The sequence below is a fragment of the Delphinus delphis genome, chromosome 16, assembly GCF_949987515.2.
Source record: "Delphinus delphis chromosome 16, mDelDel1.2, whole genome shotgun sequence".
NCBI lineage: Eukaryota > Metazoa > Chordata > Mammalia > Artiodactyla > Delphinidae > Delphinus > Delphinus delphis.
In genome coordinates, this window is record NC_082698.1 from 59,300,001 (window position 1) to 59,323,230 (window position 23,230).

A 23,230-nucleotide genomic window follows, 5' to 3' on the forward strand; every position below is an offset into this window, starting at 1 on the left:
AGCTATAACTTAATTTCCTTTAGGTTCTTGTAAGAGCTCATGAAAATGGAAGGTAGAGGTTTTGGCATAAGTAGTTTGACTGTGATAAAATATATTTTCTTATTCACCATAAAGTTTGATATCATTACTGTAGTTTAATGCAGTCTTATAAATTATGACCAAGAGTACACATTTTGTCCTGTTGGAAAGGAAAGAAAAGCTTTCACTTGCCTGTACCATTTATATTTCCAAAACTTTGTGCTTTCAGAGACTCTACTGAGTACATATAAAGTCGTTAACACCCATCTCTTTCTAACCCCTGAGTCCAGCAGCTTGTGTACAACAGTTTAAAAAAATGTGTAAGGGTAAAGCCAGGGCTCAAATTAGCCAGAAGTGCAACTTAGCTACTTTCCAGCTAGCTGCTTAGTGGCCTTTCTTCTTGTCTAGTCCACAGCCATACACTGTTCTGAGGTTCACGTCGAGGTTCTTACATGAAAGAATAGCTCAGTGCTCAAGTGTGATGGGCAACTGACCTTAGATCTCCCTCGCCTAGACCTTAAGAGGTGGGAAATAAAAGAACATAAATCTGAATATAATAAAGTTTTGTTTTGTTTTTTTCTGATACAGGGTCAAGGAAATGATACCTCCAAGGCCGCCTCTTACCCGTCGGACGGGAGGAGCTCAGAAGGCAAGTACAAAAGCCAAGGTGAAACTCTAAGATGTTGAGTACACCCATGTGAAAATAATGCATGGGCTCTTCAGTATGTTTTCCAGAAGGGGTGAGAAATTGTAGCTTCACATATTTTCCTTCCTGCTTCTATTTGTGACCAGTGGCATTCAGTGAAGAGTATACAGTGTTTAATCTTTGGCTGATGGTTTCTGAGCTGGGAAGAAAAGGGCAATTTATACCTAAAGTATTATTGAATGTAAAGCCCAATCCAGTTTCAGACTTCCATTCCACGTCTTGACCTCTTTGAGGCCTCTTTACCAGACATTTTGTATTTTTCTAGGCGGTGAGTGACTACCACATGCAGATCAAGAACATTTCTAGAGCCATTCTGAATGAGTATCACAGGATGTTTGGAAAACAGGCAGTCAAAGTGGGGAGTGATCTGGATAGTGAAACCCTGGAGGAGCAGAAGTGCCAGCTCAACTATGAACTTAATTGCTCTGGAAAATACTTTGCTTTCAAAGAACAACTCAAGGTAAATATTAATTTATTTAATGATTCCATGGATTTTTATGAAGCATCTTCTCTACATACCTAGTTATTTTTTCTCTGGTTATGTTCAGCTGTGCTCTACCTTTCTTGCTGTTGGTGCAAAGAGCTATGTTCTCTAGGATAGAATGTCTGGAGACATCCTTCCACTCCTGTAGAGGCTTGGAATGGTTCAGTATCTGTCCTGAGTGTAAGCTTTTAAGAAACTAATTCTTCACTTGAAGTAGGCCAGATTTGGGGCCAGATTTCGTGTTGCACTAGCAGGCAGAAACTCTGTACCTGGTATTGATTCCATGACTAATTATCTCTGTCTCCCATTACAAACCTTTTCCTAGTCCATAGAATCACTAAGATTTGAGAAATATTTACTTAATAATAATTTCCCAAATAATAATGGCTAACATTTATTGAGTATTTGTTGTATACCAGACAAATTTTTAAATGCTTCATACTTTACTAATTTAATCCTCACAACAACCCTATGAGATAGGTACCCCCATTTTACAGATGGAGAATTGCAACATTAGTTGGTTAAATAATTTGCCCAAGATCACAGAGCTAGTAAAGGTCAAAGACGGGGTGTCTTTGGTCACCCCGTCAAAGGTCAAAGGTCAAATTCAGGCAGTCTGGCTCCAGACTCACATTCTCATCTGCTACACTGCACTGCCTCTCTATGTACATTTACTATGTGCCCTATACTATACCAAACAGATACGAAGAAAGCACGTGGAAGTAACAAAGGGAAAAACAGCTGATATCCATGGAGGCAAGAGGCTATTCTCAGGTGGCATAGTCACATCTCAGTTGTGTCTCAAGTGACCTTACCACTCTGAGCCTCAATTCTTTGCCTAACAATGAGGGAGGATATTAATATGATCACATGGGGTCATTATTAGAATTAAATAAGATAATGCATGGAAAGTGCTTAGTACAAAGCCTGGCAATAATGTTAACTTAGGGGAGAAAAAAGAAGATGCTGTCCTGGCTATAGCAATGTTATTTGTACAACATTTTAAATTTCATCGCCTGTTATTTCTCTTTGGCTTCTCAATCATCTTCTGAAGTAAGATAGGAATACCAGGAGTACATATCCATTTAACAAATGAGGAAACTGAAGTACCAAGTGTAAAATAATTTATGAGGTTGCACAGTGGCAGGATTAGAACCAGGATTCCATTCTCCAAACTCTCAAATCAGGCCTTTCTTCTTTTCTCCCTTGAATCATGTGGCCACCATGAGAAATGTAATGCATAAACATAATGCTAAGGTTTTTTTTGCTTTATGGCTCTCTTCACAAAGTATGAATCCTGCATTGACCATATTGGTGATGATGGTGATGAGTCTGTCATACAGAGTGAAGTAAGTCAAAAAGAGAAAGACAAATACCGTATGCTAACACATACATATGGAATTTAAGAAAAAAGAATGTCATGAAGAACCTAGGGGTAAGACAGGAATAAAGACACAGACCTACTGGAGAATGGACTGGAGGATATGGGGAGGGGGAAGGGTGAGCTGTGACAAAGCGAGAGAGAGGCATGGACATATATACACTACCAAACATAAAGTAGAAATCTAGTGGGAAGCAGCCGCATAGCACAGAGACATCAGCTCGGTGCTTTGTGACCGCCTGGACGGGTGGGATAGGGAGGGTGGGAGGGAGGGAGATGCAAGAGGGAAGAGATATGAGAACATATGTATATGTATAACTGATTCACTTTGTTATAAAGCAGAAACTAACACACCATTGTAAAGCAATTATACCCCAATAAAGATGTTAAAAAAAAAATGCACACACACACACACACACAAAAAAAAGAAAAGCCATGTGGAGTATGTTGATTGGGGGAAAATCAGAGAACCAATAGTCTAGCAGTCACCAGGGAAAATCAATCACCTCCTGGAGTTCTGATGAGCCTTAGATCAGAAACTCAAGGGAGGCCTGTGCTGTTAGCATGGTGCTAGACTGCGTTATCAGATGGTGATATGTGTCTCTTGCAGCATGCTGTGGTAAAGATTGTGAGAGAGAAGTACTTGAAGACAACAGCATTTGAAAGCCAAGAGGAGCTGCAGAAATTTATTAGTGAGCTCTACGTTTTCTTGGTGGATCAGATGCATGTGGCCTTAAATCAAGTAGGTGCTTCAGAGCTAAAAACCCTTCCTTTTCTCTGTAGGTCATCAGGGTCTCCTCTCAATGATTCCTTCCTTTCTTGCTTCTTTTCTTCCTTAATTCCACAAACATTTTTTGGGGTGTCTGCTCTGTGCTAGGCATTGAAAACACAAAGATGAATAAGAAACTGCCTAAGTTATAAGACTAATTTTAGGGAAAATAAGGGGATATCCTCTTTTAACTTCATAGAAATATTAATTTCATAACTCATAAATTTGATGGATAAAAAATAAATAAAATCAGCTATGTAAATTGTGGAAAAAAATTATCATTCTATTTATTCTGTGAATGTGTGCAGTTCTCAACTTTTTCTTCAAGACTGACAATCAAAACAAAGAAAAACTATGAGTTTTCAGATATTATACTTGAATGACAATGACACTTCATATATGCCTTTTCTATCTGACTGGTCTCCTCCCACTTGTCTGTTTATATTTGTACATCGTACATCTTGCCTTCATTTGCTCATTTTTTATGTATGCAGTTGTGGTTTGTTTGAAAACAAAGACAAAATCAAAGTGTTTTTGTCCCCCTGGTAGTCTGTAACCAGCTGTGCATCCTCAAAGCCTCTATTCTTTTTTTTTGTTAAAGGAAAGGGTGGATTTTTTTTTTTTTTTGGCCTCGTTGGGGCTTCGTTGATGCGCAAGGGCTTTCTCTAGTTGCAGTGAGTGGGGGCTACTCTTCATTGCAGTGCGCGGGCTTTTCATTGCAGTGGCTTCTCTTGCTGTGGAGCACGGGCTCTAGGCATGTGGGCTTCAGTAGTTGCAGCACACGGGCTCAGTAGTTGCATCATGCGGGCCTTCGAGTGCACATGCTTCAGTAGTTGCGGCACGTGGGCCCAGTAGTCGTGACATGCAGGCTCTAGGGCGCATGGGCTCAGTAATTGTGGCTCGCCGGCTCTAGAGCACAGGCTCAGTAGTTGTGGTGCACAGGCTTAGTTGATCTGCGGCATGTAGGATCTTCCTGGACCAGGGATCGAATCTGTGTCCCCTGCATTGGCAGGCGGATTCTTAACTGCACTGTGCCACCAGGGAAGTCCCTCAAAGTCTCTATTCTATTTGTTCTTTCCTTCACTGTTTTTTTCTTCTCGGCCACCGTCACTTTTTCTTTTACCTGTTCAGCCTTCCTGAAAGAGGTAGGAGTGTCCAGTATCCTAGGGTTAAGAGAACAATCCTGCACAGATGATTTGGATGATTTGATTTGGAAAGCAATTGAGAACTGAGCATGAGATGGTAATTACTGTTGCCTTATGTCCCCAAGGAGCCCCTGTCTAGTAGAGGAGAGAGGCACAAAATACAAATAACTGCAGTAGAGTGAGGTAAGTGCTGTGACAAAGGTGTGTCCATGGTAGAGCAGGTTAGGGGATGCCTAAAGAAAGTATCAACTTCACCCTGAGATCCACAGAGGAGCTGTGACTCGACCTGGGCCTTGAAGGCTAAAAAGAAGCTCACCAGGTAGATGTTTTAGAGCATTTGAGTCATAGAGAACATCATAAAGGCTTAGAAGCTTGGAAGAATATGGCATGTACAGAAACTGCATATAGTTCAGGAGCAGAGGTTGAAGTAGTTGAGTGACAGAGAAAATGGCGATGAAGCCAGGGATCAGTTCCTGGTAGGGGAGCTAGGAGCGTGGATGGAGGCCTTATATGCCACACAAAGAAGTTTTGGCTTTTTCCCTTATTAGCAGTTAGATGCAATAAATTTAATTATTTTATACTGGGAAATAATATGATTAGATTTACATTTTACAAAAAGCACTCTGATAGCAGTTAGAGGTGGTGAACTGGTGATGTTAACCAGTTAGAGGTTAGAGGTGGTGAACTGGTGATGTTAACTGGTTATTACATACTAAGGAGGAAAAGAGAGCAAAGATTCTTAAGTTTAAGTCTCAGTGACTGGGTAGTTGGCAATACCATTGACTAGGACAAGAAATACAACATAAGCAAATTTGGTGGAAGGCAAGTGATGTTGAATTCAGTTTTAAACATTGACTCTTGTGGGGTTTTGCTCAAGAGAGAGATCTGGGCTAGAGATTAGATTTGGGAGCCTTGAGTATATAGATGCTAGTCAAACTGTGGTCATAGATGAAGCTGCCAAGAAAAGCACGAGTAGAGAGAAAAGCAAGCTGGTGGCAAAACCCTAGGAAACACCAACATTTAAGGGATGGATGAGTAAAAGAATTAATAAAGGAGGCAAGTAAATTGTTGAAAAGGCAAAAGACCCAGAAGACAGTGGTATTTCAGGATCTAAGGGAAGAAAATTTTAAGAAGAAAAAATGGTCACCATTGTCAAATACTCTGAGGAGTTCAAGAAAAACAAGATCTGGGGTAGGGGGAGGGGAGATTGGAGAAAGGAGGTCAAAGGTACAAATTTCCAATTACAAGATAAATAAGTACTAGGGAGGTAATGTACAGTATGAGGACTATAGTTAACACTGCTGTGTGGTATATATGAAAACTGTTGAGAGTAAATCCTGAGTTCTCATTACAAGGACAAATTTTTTTTTCTTTTTTTGCTTTCTCTTTTTATTGTATCTATATGAGATGATGAACACTAACTAAACTTTCTGCAGTAGTAATTTCACAATATATGTTAAGTCAATATATGCGTATACAGTGATATATGTCAGTTATATCTTGATAAACCTGGGGAAAAAAGAAAAAAATCTGAAAGGTTTTTATTGGATTTGGCAATAAGGAGGTTGTTGTTACCTTTACAGAGCAGTTTCATTGGGCTAATGATGTGGATTCAAATGATAATGAATTGAAGAGTAAATGAGTGATTAGGAAGCAGGTGGAATATTAATTCAGGAAGTTGGAAGATGAAGGGAAGAAGTAGGAAAGCAGTAGCTAGAAATTAGAGATTTTCTTTTTTTTTTTTTTTGCCGTACGCGGGCCTCTCACTGTTGTGGCCTCTCCCGTTGCGGAGCACAGGCTCCAGACGTGCAGGCTCAGCGGCCATGGCTCACGGGCCCAGCCGCTCCGCGGCATGTGGGATCTTCCCGGACCGGGGCACGAATCCGTGTCCCCTGCATCGGCAGGCGGACTCTCAACCAATGCGCAACCAGGGAAGCCCGAGACTTTCTTTTTAAGATGGAAAAGTCTTTAGAACATCCACAGGTTTAGGAAGAGTCAGCAGACTGGGAGAAGTTGAAAAGAAACAATTCAGGTGTAGGATTCAAAAGCTGAGGGGTTTTTTGCCTAATGATTTCTATTTCTTCTGTGAAGTAACGCCTTTACTGAAAGTGAAGGGGTAAGAGTTGAATGAAAAGCTTGAAGAAAATTTAGATACTGCACAGCATTATGAAAAATGTTGCTGAACAAGGACAAATACATAGATTGCTGAGAGCATTAAAGGCCTTCAGCTAAAGCTGCATGCGGTTTTCTTCAGGATCAGTTAGCAGCTCCTGTCTAAGAATGAAGAAATCCGATTGTAGGATTGTTTTAATTTGGGAGTTTTCCGGGCAAGTGCAGGAAAAGGACAAGGATGCCCAGAACTTGAGTGTGCTGGTGAGAGAGTAGTATGAGTAGAAATCATGAGGTCCAGGCTTATCCATTTGGGAAATGATCAGCATATTGGAAGTCAGAGAGGAGTTTTAAGGGGACTAAATGACAAGAAGGGAGAAGGCTTGTAATGTGGGTTTGGGGAGTGGATATTAGAGGTATAATATTTCTGGTTTGGGCATGGCAGTGTGTTGCTGTAGGGATTTGGAGGTCAAAGTCACCAAAATTAAAAAGAACAAAGAACAGAGGCATTAATCAATGATCAAAAGCTTACTTTGGCCCATCTCAAATTTAGCTTTACTCTTCACATTCCTTAGTAACTCGACTTGTTCAAGTCAGTGGTATTATTTTTATTTGTAGTTAAAGAATTTGGTGGGGTGGGGTGGGGGTCTTCCCTGGCCATAGCGTCTGGCCCAAGAGATTACTTGTTATTACCAGACTTGGTTTCCTATCTGGGTATATAGGATATATTATTTTTCCTTCTACCTTTCTGGCTATTTCTAAAATGTCTCCTTTGTAGAATCTATCTGTCTATATATCCCACTGAAAACGTAGATGTAGCTGCCAAAGATTTACCCTGGGCTCGTGTTTTCTTGATGTTTAAAGACTCTAGCTAGTTCTTGCCAACCCTTTTCATGTCATGACACCTAAAAAATGATAATATTTGTCTGTACACTAGAGAAAGTGAAAGAAGCTGTTTAAGGTTAGAAGTGACTTAGGGATTCTGGCTGCCCTAAGGGTTGAAGAGAGCAGTTGTGCCCTGAATAATTTTTTACTCACTTCCATGAGCTTAGACTGTTGGTACTCAGATCCCTGAGATTCTATTTCACCCTTGATATTCATCCTTTGGTTCACTCTCACTCTCTTAGTGTATTGGCAAGACTGTATGAAACCTCAATATCATTTTTGACATCTTGACTAGAGTCTCACATTTGGTTTATTCTTATAAAACTTCTCTACTTGTAATTGCTTCATTTCGTCTGCCTAATATCTTGATGATGACAAGGCCATGCCAGATGATGTCCAAGGCACTCCTTCAACCATTTATACCAGCAGTGAACAGCTTCGACTCTTTGCATTTGAAGCAGAAGTCAATGAGAACTATGAAATGGCAACAGTGTACTATGAAGAGGTAATTAAACATCTTTCTGGTGGTTGTCATTACTGCTATTTGTACAATATGGGTATAATAAAGAGTAGTTTCTGATTGTTTAAAATCCAACCTTATTGGTGAAAGGATAGACACATAGATCAATAAAACAGAGTCCAAATATAGGTGCACACAAATAAGGCCATTATATTTTCAACAAAGTTGTTTACAAATTCAATGCAGAAAGGATAGTCTTTTCAAAAAATTGTGTTAGAACAGTTGGTTATCCATATGCAGAAAATGAACCTCGAGAGGCAGAGATCAAGATGACAAAGTAAGAGGGCATGGAACTCACTTCCCCACCACGAACACATTAAAAATACATCTACATGTAGAACAATTCTCAGTGAAAACTAACTGGAAACTGGCAGAAGGACTCCTGTACAACCAAGGCTCTGAGAAAGATACACACACAATTGAGTAGAAGGGGAAGAAAAGTAGAAGGGGAGATCTGGTTAGGATCTGTGCCCCTCGGAGGGGACTCAGAGGAAAGGGGAGATTGCACTGGTGTATACCCACACTGGGGAGTAAGTAGGTCAAGCCACAGACTGGGTATCCCAGTCCTGGGTTCCTATGCAGAGGAGACAAGCCACCTTGGCTGGTTGGAGGACTGCTGGGACGGATAAAAAGGCTGGAGAAGCCTGGACTCCGCTCCTGAGGGGTGCAAGCGTCCTGGCTTGCCCTTGAGGCAAGGCAGAGATAGGTCTGCCCTACTGGCTGCCAGGTTTCCCATGGCTGCCTCACCATGCACCTGGGCCCAGGCCAAGCCAATGTTCCAGCCCCACTTAGACCATGCCACAGCAGCATTGGATCTGGGGACCACAACCAGGGAAAAGACTCGACCCTGGGTTGCATCTGAGAAGAGCCACTGATGCCTACACAGGCAGTGCATTGGACCTCTGTATGCACATGGGCCCCAGTTGCTTCAGGACACCCCTCCTCTGGTGCAAAGGTTTTGGTGTGGGGAGAGGGGAAAATGTGTACTTAATGGGAACATAGCCAGCTGGAGGAAAAATCAAATCCAATGTTGTGAAGCTATTGCCCTGTTTTCTTCTCAGAGTTTTATAGTTTTAGGTCTTACATTTAAGTTTTTGATTCATTTGAGTTATTTTTGGTATATGGTGTTAGGTAAGGGTCCAACTTCAATCTTTGCATGTGGATATCCAGTTTTCTTAGCACAGTTTGCTTAAAAGACCGTCCTTTCCCTATTGAATGGTCTTGTCACCTTTGTCAAAAGTGATTTGACCATATATGCTACGATTTATTTCTGGGCTCTCTGTTCTATTCCCTTGGTCTCTATGTCTGTCTTTATACCAGTATCAGGCTGATTACTATAGCTTTATAAGTTTTGAAATCAGGAAGTGTGGGTCTTCCAGTTTTGCTCTTTTTTAACATTGCTTTGGATATTCAGGGTCCCTTAAGATTCCATATGAACTTTAGAATGGGCTTTTATATTTCTGCAAAACACAGCATTGGAATTTTGATAGATATTGCATTGAATCTGTAAATTGCTTTGGACTGTATGATATCTTAACAATATTAAGTCTTGCAATCTGTGAACATGGAATGTATTTCCATTTGTTTATGTCTTCTTTAATTTCTTTCAGCAATGTTTTATAGTTTTAACTCATTATGAGTTGCTTTTATTATTACGTATTTGTGGATAAGCTTATGTTTGCATTCTCAAGACTGTGACAGAAATGATTATATGTAAATCTTTAAAATGAAATATAAAATGAACCTTTTGGTTCCCAAGTAATTGGATGAGCGTATGATGACCAGAACACTGACACTAGGAAGCAATGAGTTGAGGATTCATTTTTTACATTATTTCATCAAATATTTATTGACCACACACTATAAGCCAGAGAAGTGACTGTTCTAGGCATTTGGACTGTTCTATGACTTCTTAGTCATAGTTTCTACTTTCATAGAGCTTATAGTATTTATGGAGTGCTTACTGTGTGATGTTGTGTGCATAAAGAATATGACATAGCGTCACAATAACCTTGGTCCTCCTGATGTTTCATGTGATAGAGGTTGGTTCGTGAGCCCCAGAACCTGGAGCACTGGCTGGACTACGGTGCCTTCTGCCTCCTAACTGAAGACAATATCAAAGCACAAGAGTGTTTTCGGAAAGCCCTTTCCCTGAACCAGAATCATATCCACAGGTATGGTTGGAAGGGAGATAAGGAATGAGTAGGAGCAGATAAGCTTCTATATGAAATTGTCTTCGTTCCATGACTGTGACATGGGACCATGTTGTTAATCATATTGGTGGTCTTTTCTCAGCTTGTTGCTGTGTGGTGTCCTGGCTGTCCTGATGGAGAACTATGAACAGGCAGAAATTTTCTTTGAAGATGCTACTTGCTTGGAGCCAACTAATGTTGTAGCCTGGACTTTACTTGGTTTGATATTTTCCTGTGATATGAATGTGTTTTCTTTCATTAGAAGATTTTCCCTTTCTCTTTCCACTCTTAAATGGCTCATTGTGTAGTTCTTAAACTTTAGTAAAAGTGTGGGAAATTTAAGTGAAATGTTGTCATTCTTCAGCATATGATGGTGGGAAATTAGTCACATTTATTTCAACATCTTTTTTTCTTCAGGCTTGTACTATGAAATTCAAAACAATGATATTCGAATGGAAATGGCATTTCATGAAGCCTTCAAACAGCTTCAGGCACGAGTGCTTCAGGCACAAGTTACAAAGCAGAGGAGCACCGGTACTGTGGAGTATGTTGAAGAAGGAGGGAAAGACGACTCCTGTTTAGGCCCTTGGGGAATAACCAGTGGTTCTTCTACAGCAGCAGTCAAGGTGGAAGTCCCAGCAGGTAGGACCAGGGAGATGATGAGTGGCTATTGGAAAAAATTACTGGCCTTATGAGTAGGACCTGGCACATAGTAGGTACTCAGTAAATAGCTGTTAAATGAATGAGAAGGTGGAGTTTTGAGTTGTTCCAGGGATACCAGGAAAGAGTCCTTCTAAGTGTTTCCTCATTCATGTGACAGAAAGTTGGAAGCTTCTACTTGTTGCTATTCAGTTTTTTGAGACTGAGAGAATTTACTGTCTCTGTGTATCCCTAAAAGGGGTATCATTTTAGCTGAGTAAATTTCATTCTTTTTCCCCTCACTCTCTTCCCCAGTATGTAAGGTCCCATTCTTGTGATTGTTAAATTTATTTGTTTATTTATACACTGTATTTTTTTCCTGTTCTTCATTGACATTCTCCTTTCCTCCACTTTAGGAAATCAGTCATTCTAATGTATTTAATGTGTGTATTTTTGTTTATGTGTTTCTTCCATATGTTATTTTATTTATAAGTTATTGTACATTGTTATTTTGTGAACATGTATTTTCAACAGTTTGAGGTATAATGGACATTTCATAAACTGCACATATTTAATGTACAATTTGATGTTTTGACATATGAACACACCCATGGAAACATCACCACAATCAAGATAATGAACATATCCCAAATCCCCCAAACTTCCCTTGTGCCCATTTGTAATCTCTTTCTCTTGCTCCTATTTCCAGATAACCACCAGTCAACTTTCTGTCACTATAGATGAGTTTGCATATTCTATCACTGTAGATGAGTTTGCATATTCTAGAATTTTAGAATTAAACAGAATCACACAGTATATACTCTTTTTTGTCTGACTTCTTCCATTAAGCCTAATTATTTTGAGTTTCAAACATGTTGTTGCCCATATCAGTAGTTCGTCATTTTTTATTTCTAAATAATATCCTGATATACAGAGATACCACGGTATGTTTATTTAGTCACCTGTTGATATATATTTGGGTTGTTTCTAGTTTGGGACTATTAAAATAAAGCTGCTATGGATATTTGTGTACAAGTCTTTGTATAGACATATACTTTCATTATCTTGGGTAAATATTTAGAAGTTGAATAGCTGGGACCCTTGGTTATCTAACAGTATGTTTTTTATTTTCTAAATATTTGGGGATTTTTCCAGATGTCTTTGTTTTTTATTTCTAATTTAATTTCATTGTGATTAGAAAATGTGCTTTGCATGATTTGAATCCTTTTAAATTTATTTGGACTTGTTTTATGGTCTAGTGTTTGATCTGTCTTGATCCCATATACACTTGAAAAGAGTGTGTATTCTGCTGTCATTGAGTGGAGTGCTCTATAAGTAGGTTTAATTAGTTGATTGTGTTGTTCAACTCTCCAAATGCTTTGTAGTTTTGTGCCTTTGAAGTTTTGTTTAAATAGTTCTTGCCTCAAGTCACATTTTCTTCAATTAACTTTATAATATTAGTTTTACATTTAGATCATTTTAAAAATTTATTTTTATTATTTTATTTATTTATTTTTGGCCGCCTTGGGTCCTCGTTGCTGTACGTGGGCTTTCTCTAGTAGCAGTGAGCGGGGGCTACTCTTCATTGCAGCATGCGGGCTTCTCATTGTGGTGGCTTCTCTTGTTGTGGAGCACGGGCTGTAGGTGTGTGGACTTCAGTAGTTGTGGCACGCGGCCTCAGTAGTTATGGCTCACGGGCTCTAGAGCGCAGGCTCAGTAGTTGTGGCGCACAGGCTTAGTTGCTCCGCGGCATGTGGGATCTTCCCAGACCAGGTCTCAAACCTGTGTTCCCTGCATTGGCAGGCGGGTTCTTAACCACTACACCACCAGGGAAGTCCCTACTTAGATCTTTAATCTATCAGGATTCCATCTTTGACTGTGATGCAAGGTAGGCATCAAATTTTATTTTTCTCCACATATAGATCTAGTTTTCTCAAAACCGTCTATTAAACCATCATCTTTTATCCTTTGATTTAAGGTATATATGTCTCTGAGCTCTGTGTTCTGTCTCATTTGTCTGATCTTAAAACAATATCACACTCTTTTTATTGCTGTGGTGTTATAGTATGCCTTCGTATCTGACATATGAGGTTCTCCCATTTACTTGCCTTTTTTATACCTGACTTACCTATTCATGAATGTTTATTCATCTGTATGAATTTTATAGTGAGTTTATCAAGTACATTAAAAATCCAGTTGGAAATTTTATTTGGACTGTATTGAATTTATAGATAAATTTAGGGCTAATTAACATCTACATATTATTAAACCATTACATCCAAGTGTGTGGAGGATCTCTCCATTTACTCTGGTCATCTTCTGGGTTCTTTATTAAAGTTATAACATTTTTTTCCAGTGAGGCCCTGTTTAAGTAATTCATAGATATTTTATAGATTCCATTGCTATCATAATAGTATCTTATTTTAATTATGTTTTCTAGTTGGTTATTGCTGTATTTTTTAGTGTATGCTGTTGATTTCCTACATTTTAGATTTTAGTGTATACTGTTGTTTTTTAGATTGAACTTGTATATGACAATCTTATTTGACTCTTATTGATTCAAATAGATTATTAATTCTGTTATTTTTTTCCAGAATATGATTATCATATCATCTGCCAATAATGACAGTGTACGTTTTCCTCCCAATCCTCATACTACTCATGTCTTTTTATTATCTACAATAATATGTTGTATATTAGTTGTGTTGTTCAGCATTGTCTTCTTTCCTGTCTTAAGGGGAATGAGTTTAAAGTTTGTCTATTAAATGTAAAATATGCTGTAAGCTTTTTCTGAAAAACCTTTACAGAATTAAGGAGGATCTCTTCTATTCTTAATTTCCAAAGAGTTTTTTTCATTAATAGGTGTTGATCTTTATCAAATTCTTTTTCTGCATCAGTTGAAAAAAATAATTTTCTCCTTTTATCTATTAATACAGTGAACAACATTGACAGATTTCTTTTATATTGAACAATTCTTGCAATAATTGGAAATCCTACTTGATCATAATGTATTAGTTTTTAATATACCTTTGGATTTGAATAGCTAATGCTTTATTTTGGATCTTTGCATCTATGTTCATAAATGAAATAGACGGTAATTTTCTTTTGTCGTCTATTTTTTTTTTTTTTTTTTTTTTGCGGTACGTGGGCCTCTCAGTGTTGTGGCCTGTCCCGTTGCGGAGCACAGGCTCAGCAGCCATGGCTCACGGGCCCAGCCGCTCCGCGGCATGTGGGATCTTCCCGGACCAGGGCACGAACCCATGTCCCCTGCACTGGCAGGCGGACTCTAAACCACTGCGCCACCAGGGAAGCCCCCTGTCGTCTATTTTTATAATCAAGATTATTTGGCACCTTTCCTTTGCTCTTCTGTATCAACTTATATATGATACAGTTGATTTTGACTTAAACATTTGGCAGAACTCAACCATAAAACAACTGGGACCTGGGGTTTTTGGCAAAGGAGGTATTGACTATCATTTCATTTTCTTAATCTTTAAGAATTTGCATTCTGTATTTCTTATTGTGTTATTCATGGTATTTTATACTTTTAAGAGTTCATCAATTTCATCTAGTTTTAAAAATTTATTAGAATATGATTTTTCATATTAATCTTTTATTTTTAAATACACTTCATTTTTTAGAGCAGTTTTAGGTTCACAGCAAGATTAAAAGGAAAGTATAGAGATTTCACATATACTTCTTGCCTCCACACATGCATAGTCTTTCTGCCCCATTATCACCATGCCTGGTGACATATGATATGCAGTATCTTAAAAGCTTATGTGCCATCTGTATATCTTCTTTGGTGAGATGTATGTTAAGGTCTTTGGCCACTTTTTAATCAAGTCCTTTATATTCTTATTGTTAGTTTTAAGAGTTCTTTGTATATTTTGACTAAGTCTTTTATCAGATGTGTCTTTTGCAAACATTTTCTCCCAGTCCTATGGCTTGTCTTCTCATTCTCTTCACATTGTCCTTTGCAGAGCCTGAGTTTTTAGTTTCAGTGAAGTCCAGCTTGTCAATTCCTTCTTTCATGGGTCATGCCTTTGGTGTTCTATCTAAATAGCCATACTCAATGTCATCTAGGTTTTCTCTTATGTTATCTTCTAGGAGTTTTATAGTTTTTGCATTTTACACTTAGTTCTGTGATCCTTTTTTTTTTTTTTTGCGGTATGCAGGCCTCTCACTGTTGTGGCCTCTCCCGTTGCGGAGCACAGGCTCCGGAGGCGCAGGCTCAGCGGCCATGGCTCACGGGCCCAGCCGCTCCGCGGCATGTGGGATCCTCCCGGACCGGGGCACGAACCCATGTCCCCTGCATCTGCAAGCGGACTCTCAACCACTGTACCACCAGGGAAGCCCTGTGATCCATTTTGAGTTAATTTTTGTGATGTTATGATGTCTGTGTTTAGATTCATTTTTTTGCATGTAGATGTCCAATTGTTCCACTGCTATTTGCTGAAAAGTCTATCTTTGCTCAATTGTATTACCTTTGTTTTTTTGTCAAAGATTAGTTTATATTAATGTGGGTCTATTTCTGGGCTCCCTATTCTGTTCCACCAATCTATTTGTCTATTCTTTTGGCAGTACCACACTGTCTTGATTATTGAAGCTTTATAGTGTGTCTTGAAGTCAGGTAGGGTCAGTTCTCCAACTTTGTTCTCCTTAAATATTATGTTAGCTGTTCTGTGTCTTTTGCCTCTCCATATAAACTTTAGAATCAGTTTTTTGATATCCACAGAATAACTTTCTGGGACTTTGATTGGGATTGCATTGAATCCATAGATCAAATTGGGAAGAACTGACATCCTGATGATAGTGAATCTTCCTATCCATTAACATGAACTATCTCTCCATTTATTTAGTTCTTTTTTGATTTAGTTCATCATAGATTGTAGTTTTCCTTATACAGAACTTGTATATATTTTGTCAGATTTATACCTAAGTTTTTCATTTTTTGGATGCCAATATAGATAGTGTTGTGCTTAAATTTCAAATTGCACTTATTTGTTGCTGGTATATAGATTAACTTTTATATATTAACCTTGTATCCTGCAATTTTGCTATAATTGCTTATTAGTTCCAGGAGTATTTTTGGTCACTTCTTTTGGACTTTCTACATAGACAATCATATCTTTTGCAAACAAAGACAGTTGTATTTATTCCTTCTCAATTTGTATTCCTTCCTTCCCAATTTGTATTTCTTTTATTTCTTTTTCTTGTCTTGTTGCATAGCCAGGACTTACAGTATAATGTATGATGTTGAAAAGCAGTGGTGAGAAGGGACATCCTTCCCTTGTTTCTGACCTTGTGGGAAAACTTCAAGTTTCTTACCACTAAGTATGATGATAGCTATAGTTTTTTGTATATATTCTTAATCAAGTCCAGGAAGTTTCCCTCAATTCCTAGTTTACTGAGAGTTTTTATCTTGAAGAGGCGTTAGATTTTGTCAAATGCTTTTTCTGCATCTATTGATATGATCATATGATTTTCTTCTTTAGCCTGTTGATATTCTGGATTACATTAGTCAATCTTTGAAAGTTCAACCAGCCTTGCATACCTATGTTAAATCCTATTTGGCCATGGTGTATAATTCTTTTATATATTGTTGAATTTGATTTGCTAATATTTTGTTGACAATTTTTGAGTCTATGTTCATGAGAGATAATAGTCTGTAGTTTTCTTGTCTTGTAAAGTCTTTGTCTGGTTTTGGTATTAGGAAAATGTTGGCCTCATAGAATGACTTAGGAAGTATTCCTTCTGCTTCTGTCCTCTTAAAGATATTGTATAGAAATGGTATAATCTCTTATTTAAATGTTTGGGAGAATTCACCAGTGAACCCATCTGACCCTTGTATTTTCTGTATTGGAAGGTTATTAATTACTGATTCAGTATATTTAACAGATATAGTCCTATTCAGATTGTCTGTTTCTCCTTGTGTAAGTTTTGGAAGATTATGTTTTTTAGGAAGTTGGTCCATTTCATCTAGGTTATTAAATTTGTGGGCACATAAGTGTTCATAATATTCCTTTACTATCTTTTTAAAAAATTTATTTATTTATTTGGCTGCATTGGGTCTTCATTGCTGCACGTGGGCTTTCTCTAGTTGCGGTGAGTGGGGGCTACTCTTTGTTGCTGTGTGTGGGCTTCTCATTGAAGTGGCTTCTCTTGTTGCAGAGCATGGGCGCTAGGTGCGTGCACTTCAGTAGTGTGGCACGAGGGTTCAGTAGTTTTGGCTCGTGGGCTGTAGAGTGCAGGATCAGTAGTTGTGGCACACAGGCTTAGTTGTTCCGCGGCATGTGGGATCTTCCTGGACCAGGGCTCAAACCCGTGTTCCCAGCATTGGCAGGTGGATTCTTAACCACTGCACCACCAGGGAAGCCCTTTACTATCTTTTTAATGTCCATGGGATCTGTAGTGATGTCTCTTCTTTCATTTCTGATATTAGTAATATGTCCTCTTTTTCTTTCTTTCTTTTTTTTTTTTAGTTAGCCTGGCTAACGACTTATTGATTTTATTAATCTTTTCAAAGAGCCAACTTTTGGTTTCATTAATCTTCTCTATTAATTTTCAATTTTAATTTTATTGATTTCTGCTTATATAGTTATCATATCTTTTCTTTTAACTTTGTATTTAATGAAAAATTCTCAACAAAATATTAGCAAACCGAATCCAACAACACGTAAAAAAAGATCATACAGTATGACCAAGTTTATCCCAAGTTCACAAGGACGGTTCAACATATGCAAATCAATCAATGTGATACACCACATCAACAAAAGAAAAGACAAAAACTACATGATCATCTCAATAGATGCAGAAAAAGCATTTGACAAAATTCAACATCCATTCATGATAAAAAGTCTTACCAAAGTAGGTATACAGGGAACATATCTCAACATAATAAAAGCTATTTATAACAAACGCACAGCTAATATAATACTCAACGGTGAAAAGCTAAAAGCCTTCCCACTAAAATCTGGAACAAGACAAGGATGCCCACTCTTACCCCTTCTATTCAACATGGTATTGGAAGTCCTAGCCACAGCAATCAGACAAGAAAAAGAAATAAAAGGTATCCAGATTGTAAGGGAAGAGGTATAATTGTCATTATATGCACATGACATGATACTATATGGAGAAAACCCTAAAGATTTCACACAAAAACTTCTAGAACTGATAAACAAATTCAGCAAGGTAGCAGGATACAAGATTGACATACAGAAATCTGTTGCATTTCTTTACACTAGCAATGAAATATCAGAAAGGGAAAGTCAAAACAAAACAAAACAAAAAACAATCCTTTTAAAATCATATCCAAAAAAGAAAACAAAACAAAATACATAGGAATAAACCTGACCAAGGAGGTGAGAGACTTATCTGCTGAGAACTATAAAAAACTGATAAAGGCAACTGAAGATGATTCAAAGAAGTGGAAAGATTGCTTATCTCCACTTTTTTTAGTTCTGTTACTGAGGTTATGTCTTGTTCTTTCATTGGTAACATATTCATCTGTCTCTTCATTTTGCCCAATTCTCTGTTTATTTCTGTGTGGTAGGGAGGTAAGTTGGTTACACTTCCCAATCTTGAAGAAATGGCCTTATGTAGGAGATGTCCAATGGGGCCCAGCAGGGCACTCGATTCTCGTCACCAGAGCTATGTGCTCTAGAGGTATCCTGTATGTAGGCTGCATGCATTCTTCTTTTGTGGCAAGGTGAACTAATGTGGGCATGCTGGTAGGCGGAGCTGGGCCCTGGCCCAGTTGTCTGTGAGGCAGTGCCTCATGTGGTGGCTGAGGGCCCAATGGAGGGCACAGTAGGCTTCCTGTGTGGTTGGCTGTGCAGCCCTGGCGGGAATTGGGGCTGGTGCTGGCCCACTGGTGGGCTAGGCTGTATCCCTGTGCAGCTGTCTGTGAGCTCCAGGAGGGCTCATGGCTTGTGCCAACCCCCTGGTGGGTGGGTTCAGTCCCCAGTGGTAGTAAGCTAGCGGGAGGATTCTAAAATGGCACTTGCCAGTACCAGTGTTATCATGGTAGAATGATCCCCAAATGGCTGTCAACAGTGTCTCCATCCCCAGAGGGAGTACCAGTTGCCTCCTGCCATCCAATAGGCTCTCCAAGATCAGCAAGTGGGTCTGACCCAGGCTTCTTTCAAACTACTGCCTCTGCACTGGGACTGGGAGCATGAGAGATTTTGTGCGCTCCCTTTAAAATTGGAGTCTGTATTTCCTGTAGTCCTTCAGCTCTCCTGATCCTAAGTGCCAGTGGTTTTCAGAGCCAGATGTTCTGGGGGCTTGTCTTCCTTGTTCAGGATCCCTAGTTTGAGGAGCCTGATATAGGACTATGACCCCTCACTCCTTGGGGAGGACCTCTATGATTGTGATATTCCTCTTGTATGTCAGTCACCAACCTGAGGGTGTGGGTCCTGACTATACCATGTCCCTGTCCCCCCTACCATCTCACTGAGGTTCCTTTTTTAAGTCTTTGGTGTGGAAAATATTTTCTTCTAGTCTCCGTGTCATTTTCATAGATAGTTGTTCTGTAAGTGGTTGTAATTTTGGTGTGTCCATGGGAAGCAGTGAGTTCAGGGTCTTCCTACTCTGCCATTTTGGCCACCTCTCCAGTTTCATTTTTTTCATTAAGATCATCACTTCTCAATGATCAGTCTGCATATTTAACCATTCTCTTTTCTTGAAATACATGTTGGATTAACTCCATCTCCAATAGTTTGGGTTTCCTTTGATTGCTTCACTTTCTTGTCATACCCATTAGATGTAATCATTTCCCAGTAATACTGTCGTACTTTCTAGGAGCTCACCTACCCTCACAGTTTCTATTTTCACTTCTGATAACTGTCAGATTTCTATCTTTTTTTTAATATAATTTTTATTTATTTATTTATTTTTGGCTGTGTTGGGTCTTTCTCCAGTTGCGGCGAGCGGGGGCCACTCTTCATCGCAGTGCGTGGGCCTCTTACTGTCGCGGCCTCTCTTATTGCGGAGCACAAGCTCCAGATGCGCAGGCTCAGTAGTTGTGGCTCATGGGCCTAGTTGCTCCACGGCATGTGGGATCTTCCCAGACCAGGGTTGGAACCCGTGTCCCCTGCATTGGCAGGCAGATTCTCAACCACTGCGCCACCAGGGAAGCCCCAGATTTCTATCTTTAACCTTGACATCCCTCCAGAATCCAACAGTTGGATTTTTCCACTAGTTAACTCATCTCCTCATATCTCAAACTGACTCTACATCATTATATTACGCACCCAAGCTCATGATCTCAGAGTCATCCCTGCTTCTTCTTGCTTGCTTGCTTGAGCTTCCCCCGATCCCAATATCAAGTTGATTTCCCAGACCATTTGGTTTTCTTTCAAAATGCTCCCTACATCTTCCTTTTATATTTACACTACTCTCCATTACCAATATCCATAATGTTATAACAGCCTTATTACAGACTTCTTTGTCTCCATCAACATTTTTTTTCTCCTTGCTGCATAGTACTGCTAGAGTAATCTTCATAAAATCCCACTTTCATCCTCTGATTTTTCTGCTCAAAACTCTTCATTGTAAACCTCTTCTTTTTCCTACAGAAGAAAACTCCTAGCATTCAAATATCAATACAGTCTAGCCCCCAACCTACCTTTCCTTAATTTTTACTATGCAATCCTCAATACCCATAAAAATAATTACCTTGCTACTTCCATGCTTTAGCCCCTACCTCTCTACCTATCCAACTTCTACCTATTTTTCAAAGCCATATCTTTTTCTCTAGTTGAGAGTGACCTCTTCTGATTCAGAACCAGCTGGCACTGATCATTTCCTAACCAGCATTGCTTTTTATTTTTATTCCTAAAACATTTGTTTATGTGAGAGGCAGCTTGGAATGTTTAAGAGCTTCAGCAAATTTTTTAACTTTTCTGTGGTTCACTTTGTTTAATGGAGCATAATAAGTATATCTCATAGTGTTGTGAAAAATAAATAAGATTGTACATTACAATCCTTAATATAATACCTGGCATATAGCCATGTTCATATATAACTACTTATGATGATGGTGATTTTTTTTTTTTCGGTACGCGGGCCTCTCACTGCCGTGGCCTCTCCCATTGCGGAGCACAGGCTCCGGACGCGCAGGCTCAGCGGCCACGGCTCACGGGCCCAGCTGCTCCGCAGCATGTGGGATCTTCCTGGACCGGGGCACGAACCCGTGTCCCCTGCATCGGCAGGCGGACTCTCAACCACTGCGCCACCAGGGAAGCCCGATGATGTGATTTTTGAACAGTGAAATAAAATAGAATTCCTGTTCTTAAAGGGTTTTAATATTATCTAAATATTAATCTTCTCCTCTGGATTCTTGAGATTCTAGGCTTAGCATATAGCTTTTGTAATAGGTATTTGTTTGACACTATCATGACTTGGGCTGGCAGAAGGGTTCGACTGGGGGGTCATAGTGGCAGGAGCTGTGCTGTCTGTTTAGCTTGCACTCTTTAAATTATTCAGAAATATAAAAAATCTGCAAAAGAAGTCTTTCCATGCAATGTTTAGGGGTTATGTTTCCTATGCTTTGGAAATTAATTGTATTTATCTCCTGTAATAACCTTTTAACATACAATGTAGGAAGGTAGGTTTTTATCTCATTAAAATTTAATCTTTTTAGGACTAGGAGCTCCATTATCCATTCTAGATGAATTTCTTGATGAATCCTCTAACCTGCAGTCTGAGTCACATGAACCCATTTTGTCTGTACAGTCTCAGGATCCAACTACCAGCCAAAAACCATCCAACACATTTATGAAGGAGATACCATCAAAAAAAGGTAATTAGAATAAAGATTTCCACTTGGACGAAGGGGATAAACAAACTAGACAATGTTGAAAACTCTTTTGCTGACCAAAATGGCAATCTTAACTTGTTTGAAGTTGATTAATTTATCTGTAATATTGTCTAAATTCCTTCATGTGAGGCTAGACTCTGAAATCCAGTCTCAGTAATGCAACTCTTTCTGTAGTGAGGATTTACATTTAGCTCAGAGAAGTAACCAACTATAGACCTATGATTTTCTGGCAATGAATTTTCATTTTTACAGTATCTAAAGATTCAAAGTATCTACAAATCTGTTTCACATTCAGGAAGATCTGAATACTTTTTTTTTTAAAAAAAGCTTTTATTCATTCAGCTTGCATTTGGAACCACCAGTAGAATAACCTCAAGAACCTTTAAGATCTCCTTGGGGGCCATTGCTGTAGAATAATCTATTGCTTTCAAGATTATAATTTCTCTCATATATTAGAGTAGAATACTCTCCCTGCTATGTGTCTGAACTTCTGAATTTTTCCTTTATATCTAATTGTCTATTATTTTAATATCATATTTTCAGAAGCATCAGAATGTCAAGAGTCATCTACTTGTCTGCATCCCACCCTTTATAGTGTTTCCCAAACTCCTGCCACCATCTTCATGGAGACCATACGCTTCTTGATGAAGGTCAATGCTGTGCAGGTCAGAATATTTGAAAAAGGGCAAGTAGAGGGAAAGATTTTAATGAACTACTTATTCTGTCATAGCGATGTCTTCGCAAACTTAACTGTGTATGATGCAGAAATCAAACATGCTTTGAGAGCACACTATAGACACAATGGAATAAACATTCAAACATGAACTACTCTCTGCAGAGAGCATCAGGAGACCTCACTGCATGTCTGCTCCCTATAGAATACCAGCAAAGCAAAATCAGACTCTGAGTCATATGTAGCCTGATGTTACTTTATTGTGGGAACTCATGTTATGTGAGTGTTGGGGGTTCACAGGAGCCTAAGCACACCCTTCTTCCCTTCCAGGTTCTGAACCAATTGGAAACAGATACACAGTGCTATATGGGGGGATAAAAATACTAATTTTTTATTGATATAACTGGGCTGGATATGTGACTGGTCCCAGATATGATTTACCCATGCAGTCACAGGTAGAACAGCTGGAGAATTGCTGTCTCCTCTCAGAGAAAAAGAGCATCCTGTAAGGTCTACCTACCACATAGGAAATGAGAAACATATCCATGAAGTGAGCAGTAAGAGAGAGAGCAAGATCCAGGAGGCAAGAGATTTGGCCCTCAACCTATAGAGTGCATGTGCCACTTGAGGGTGGGCAACTCAAGACAGGGCAAGAATTATGAACTAGGTGGGAGTGGGCCACGTTAAACAGGAGGCTTTAATATACTAACCTTTCATAATAGAGAAATAGTCTCTCTGTCTCCCTAATTAAATAAATCACTTTTCCCCCATGTCCAAGAGTCAGTATGCAGGTAGAGGGAACAGCTGCAGAGCCTCCCCGTCAGTATTTTCTTAAGAAGGTTTCATTATTAGTGGAAGTTTCTATATTATAGGCTGAGATGAGA

General features: G+C 39.1%; 1 protein-coding gene across 1 annotated transcript in view; it reads left to right on the forward strand.

The window, feature by feature from the left end:
- CFAP70 (cilia and flagella associated protein 70) overlaps positions 1–23,230 on the forward strand; it is an 89,379-nt gene that overhangs the window by 48,816 nt on the left and 17,333 nt on the right. The window contains exons 14-22 of the mRNA XM_060034799.1: positions 607–667; positions 990–1,184; positions 3,200–3,331; positions 7,877–8,002; positions 10,058–10,191; positions 10,313–10,428; positions 10,627–10,851; positions 21,497–21,655; positions 22,217–22,338. Of these exons, the coding sequence (XP_059890782.1) occupies positions 607–667; positions 990–1,184; positions 3,200–3,331; positions 7,877–8,002; positions 10,058–10,191; positions 10,313–10,428; positions 10,627–10,851; positions 21,497–21,655; positions 22,217–22,338 (1,270 nt within the window). The remainder of the gene's footprint in view (positions 1–606; positions 668–989; positions 1,185–3,199; positions 3,332–7,876; positions 8,003–10,057; positions 10,192–10,312; positions 10,429–10,626; positions 10,852–21,496; positions 21,656–22,216; positions 22,339–23,230) is intronic.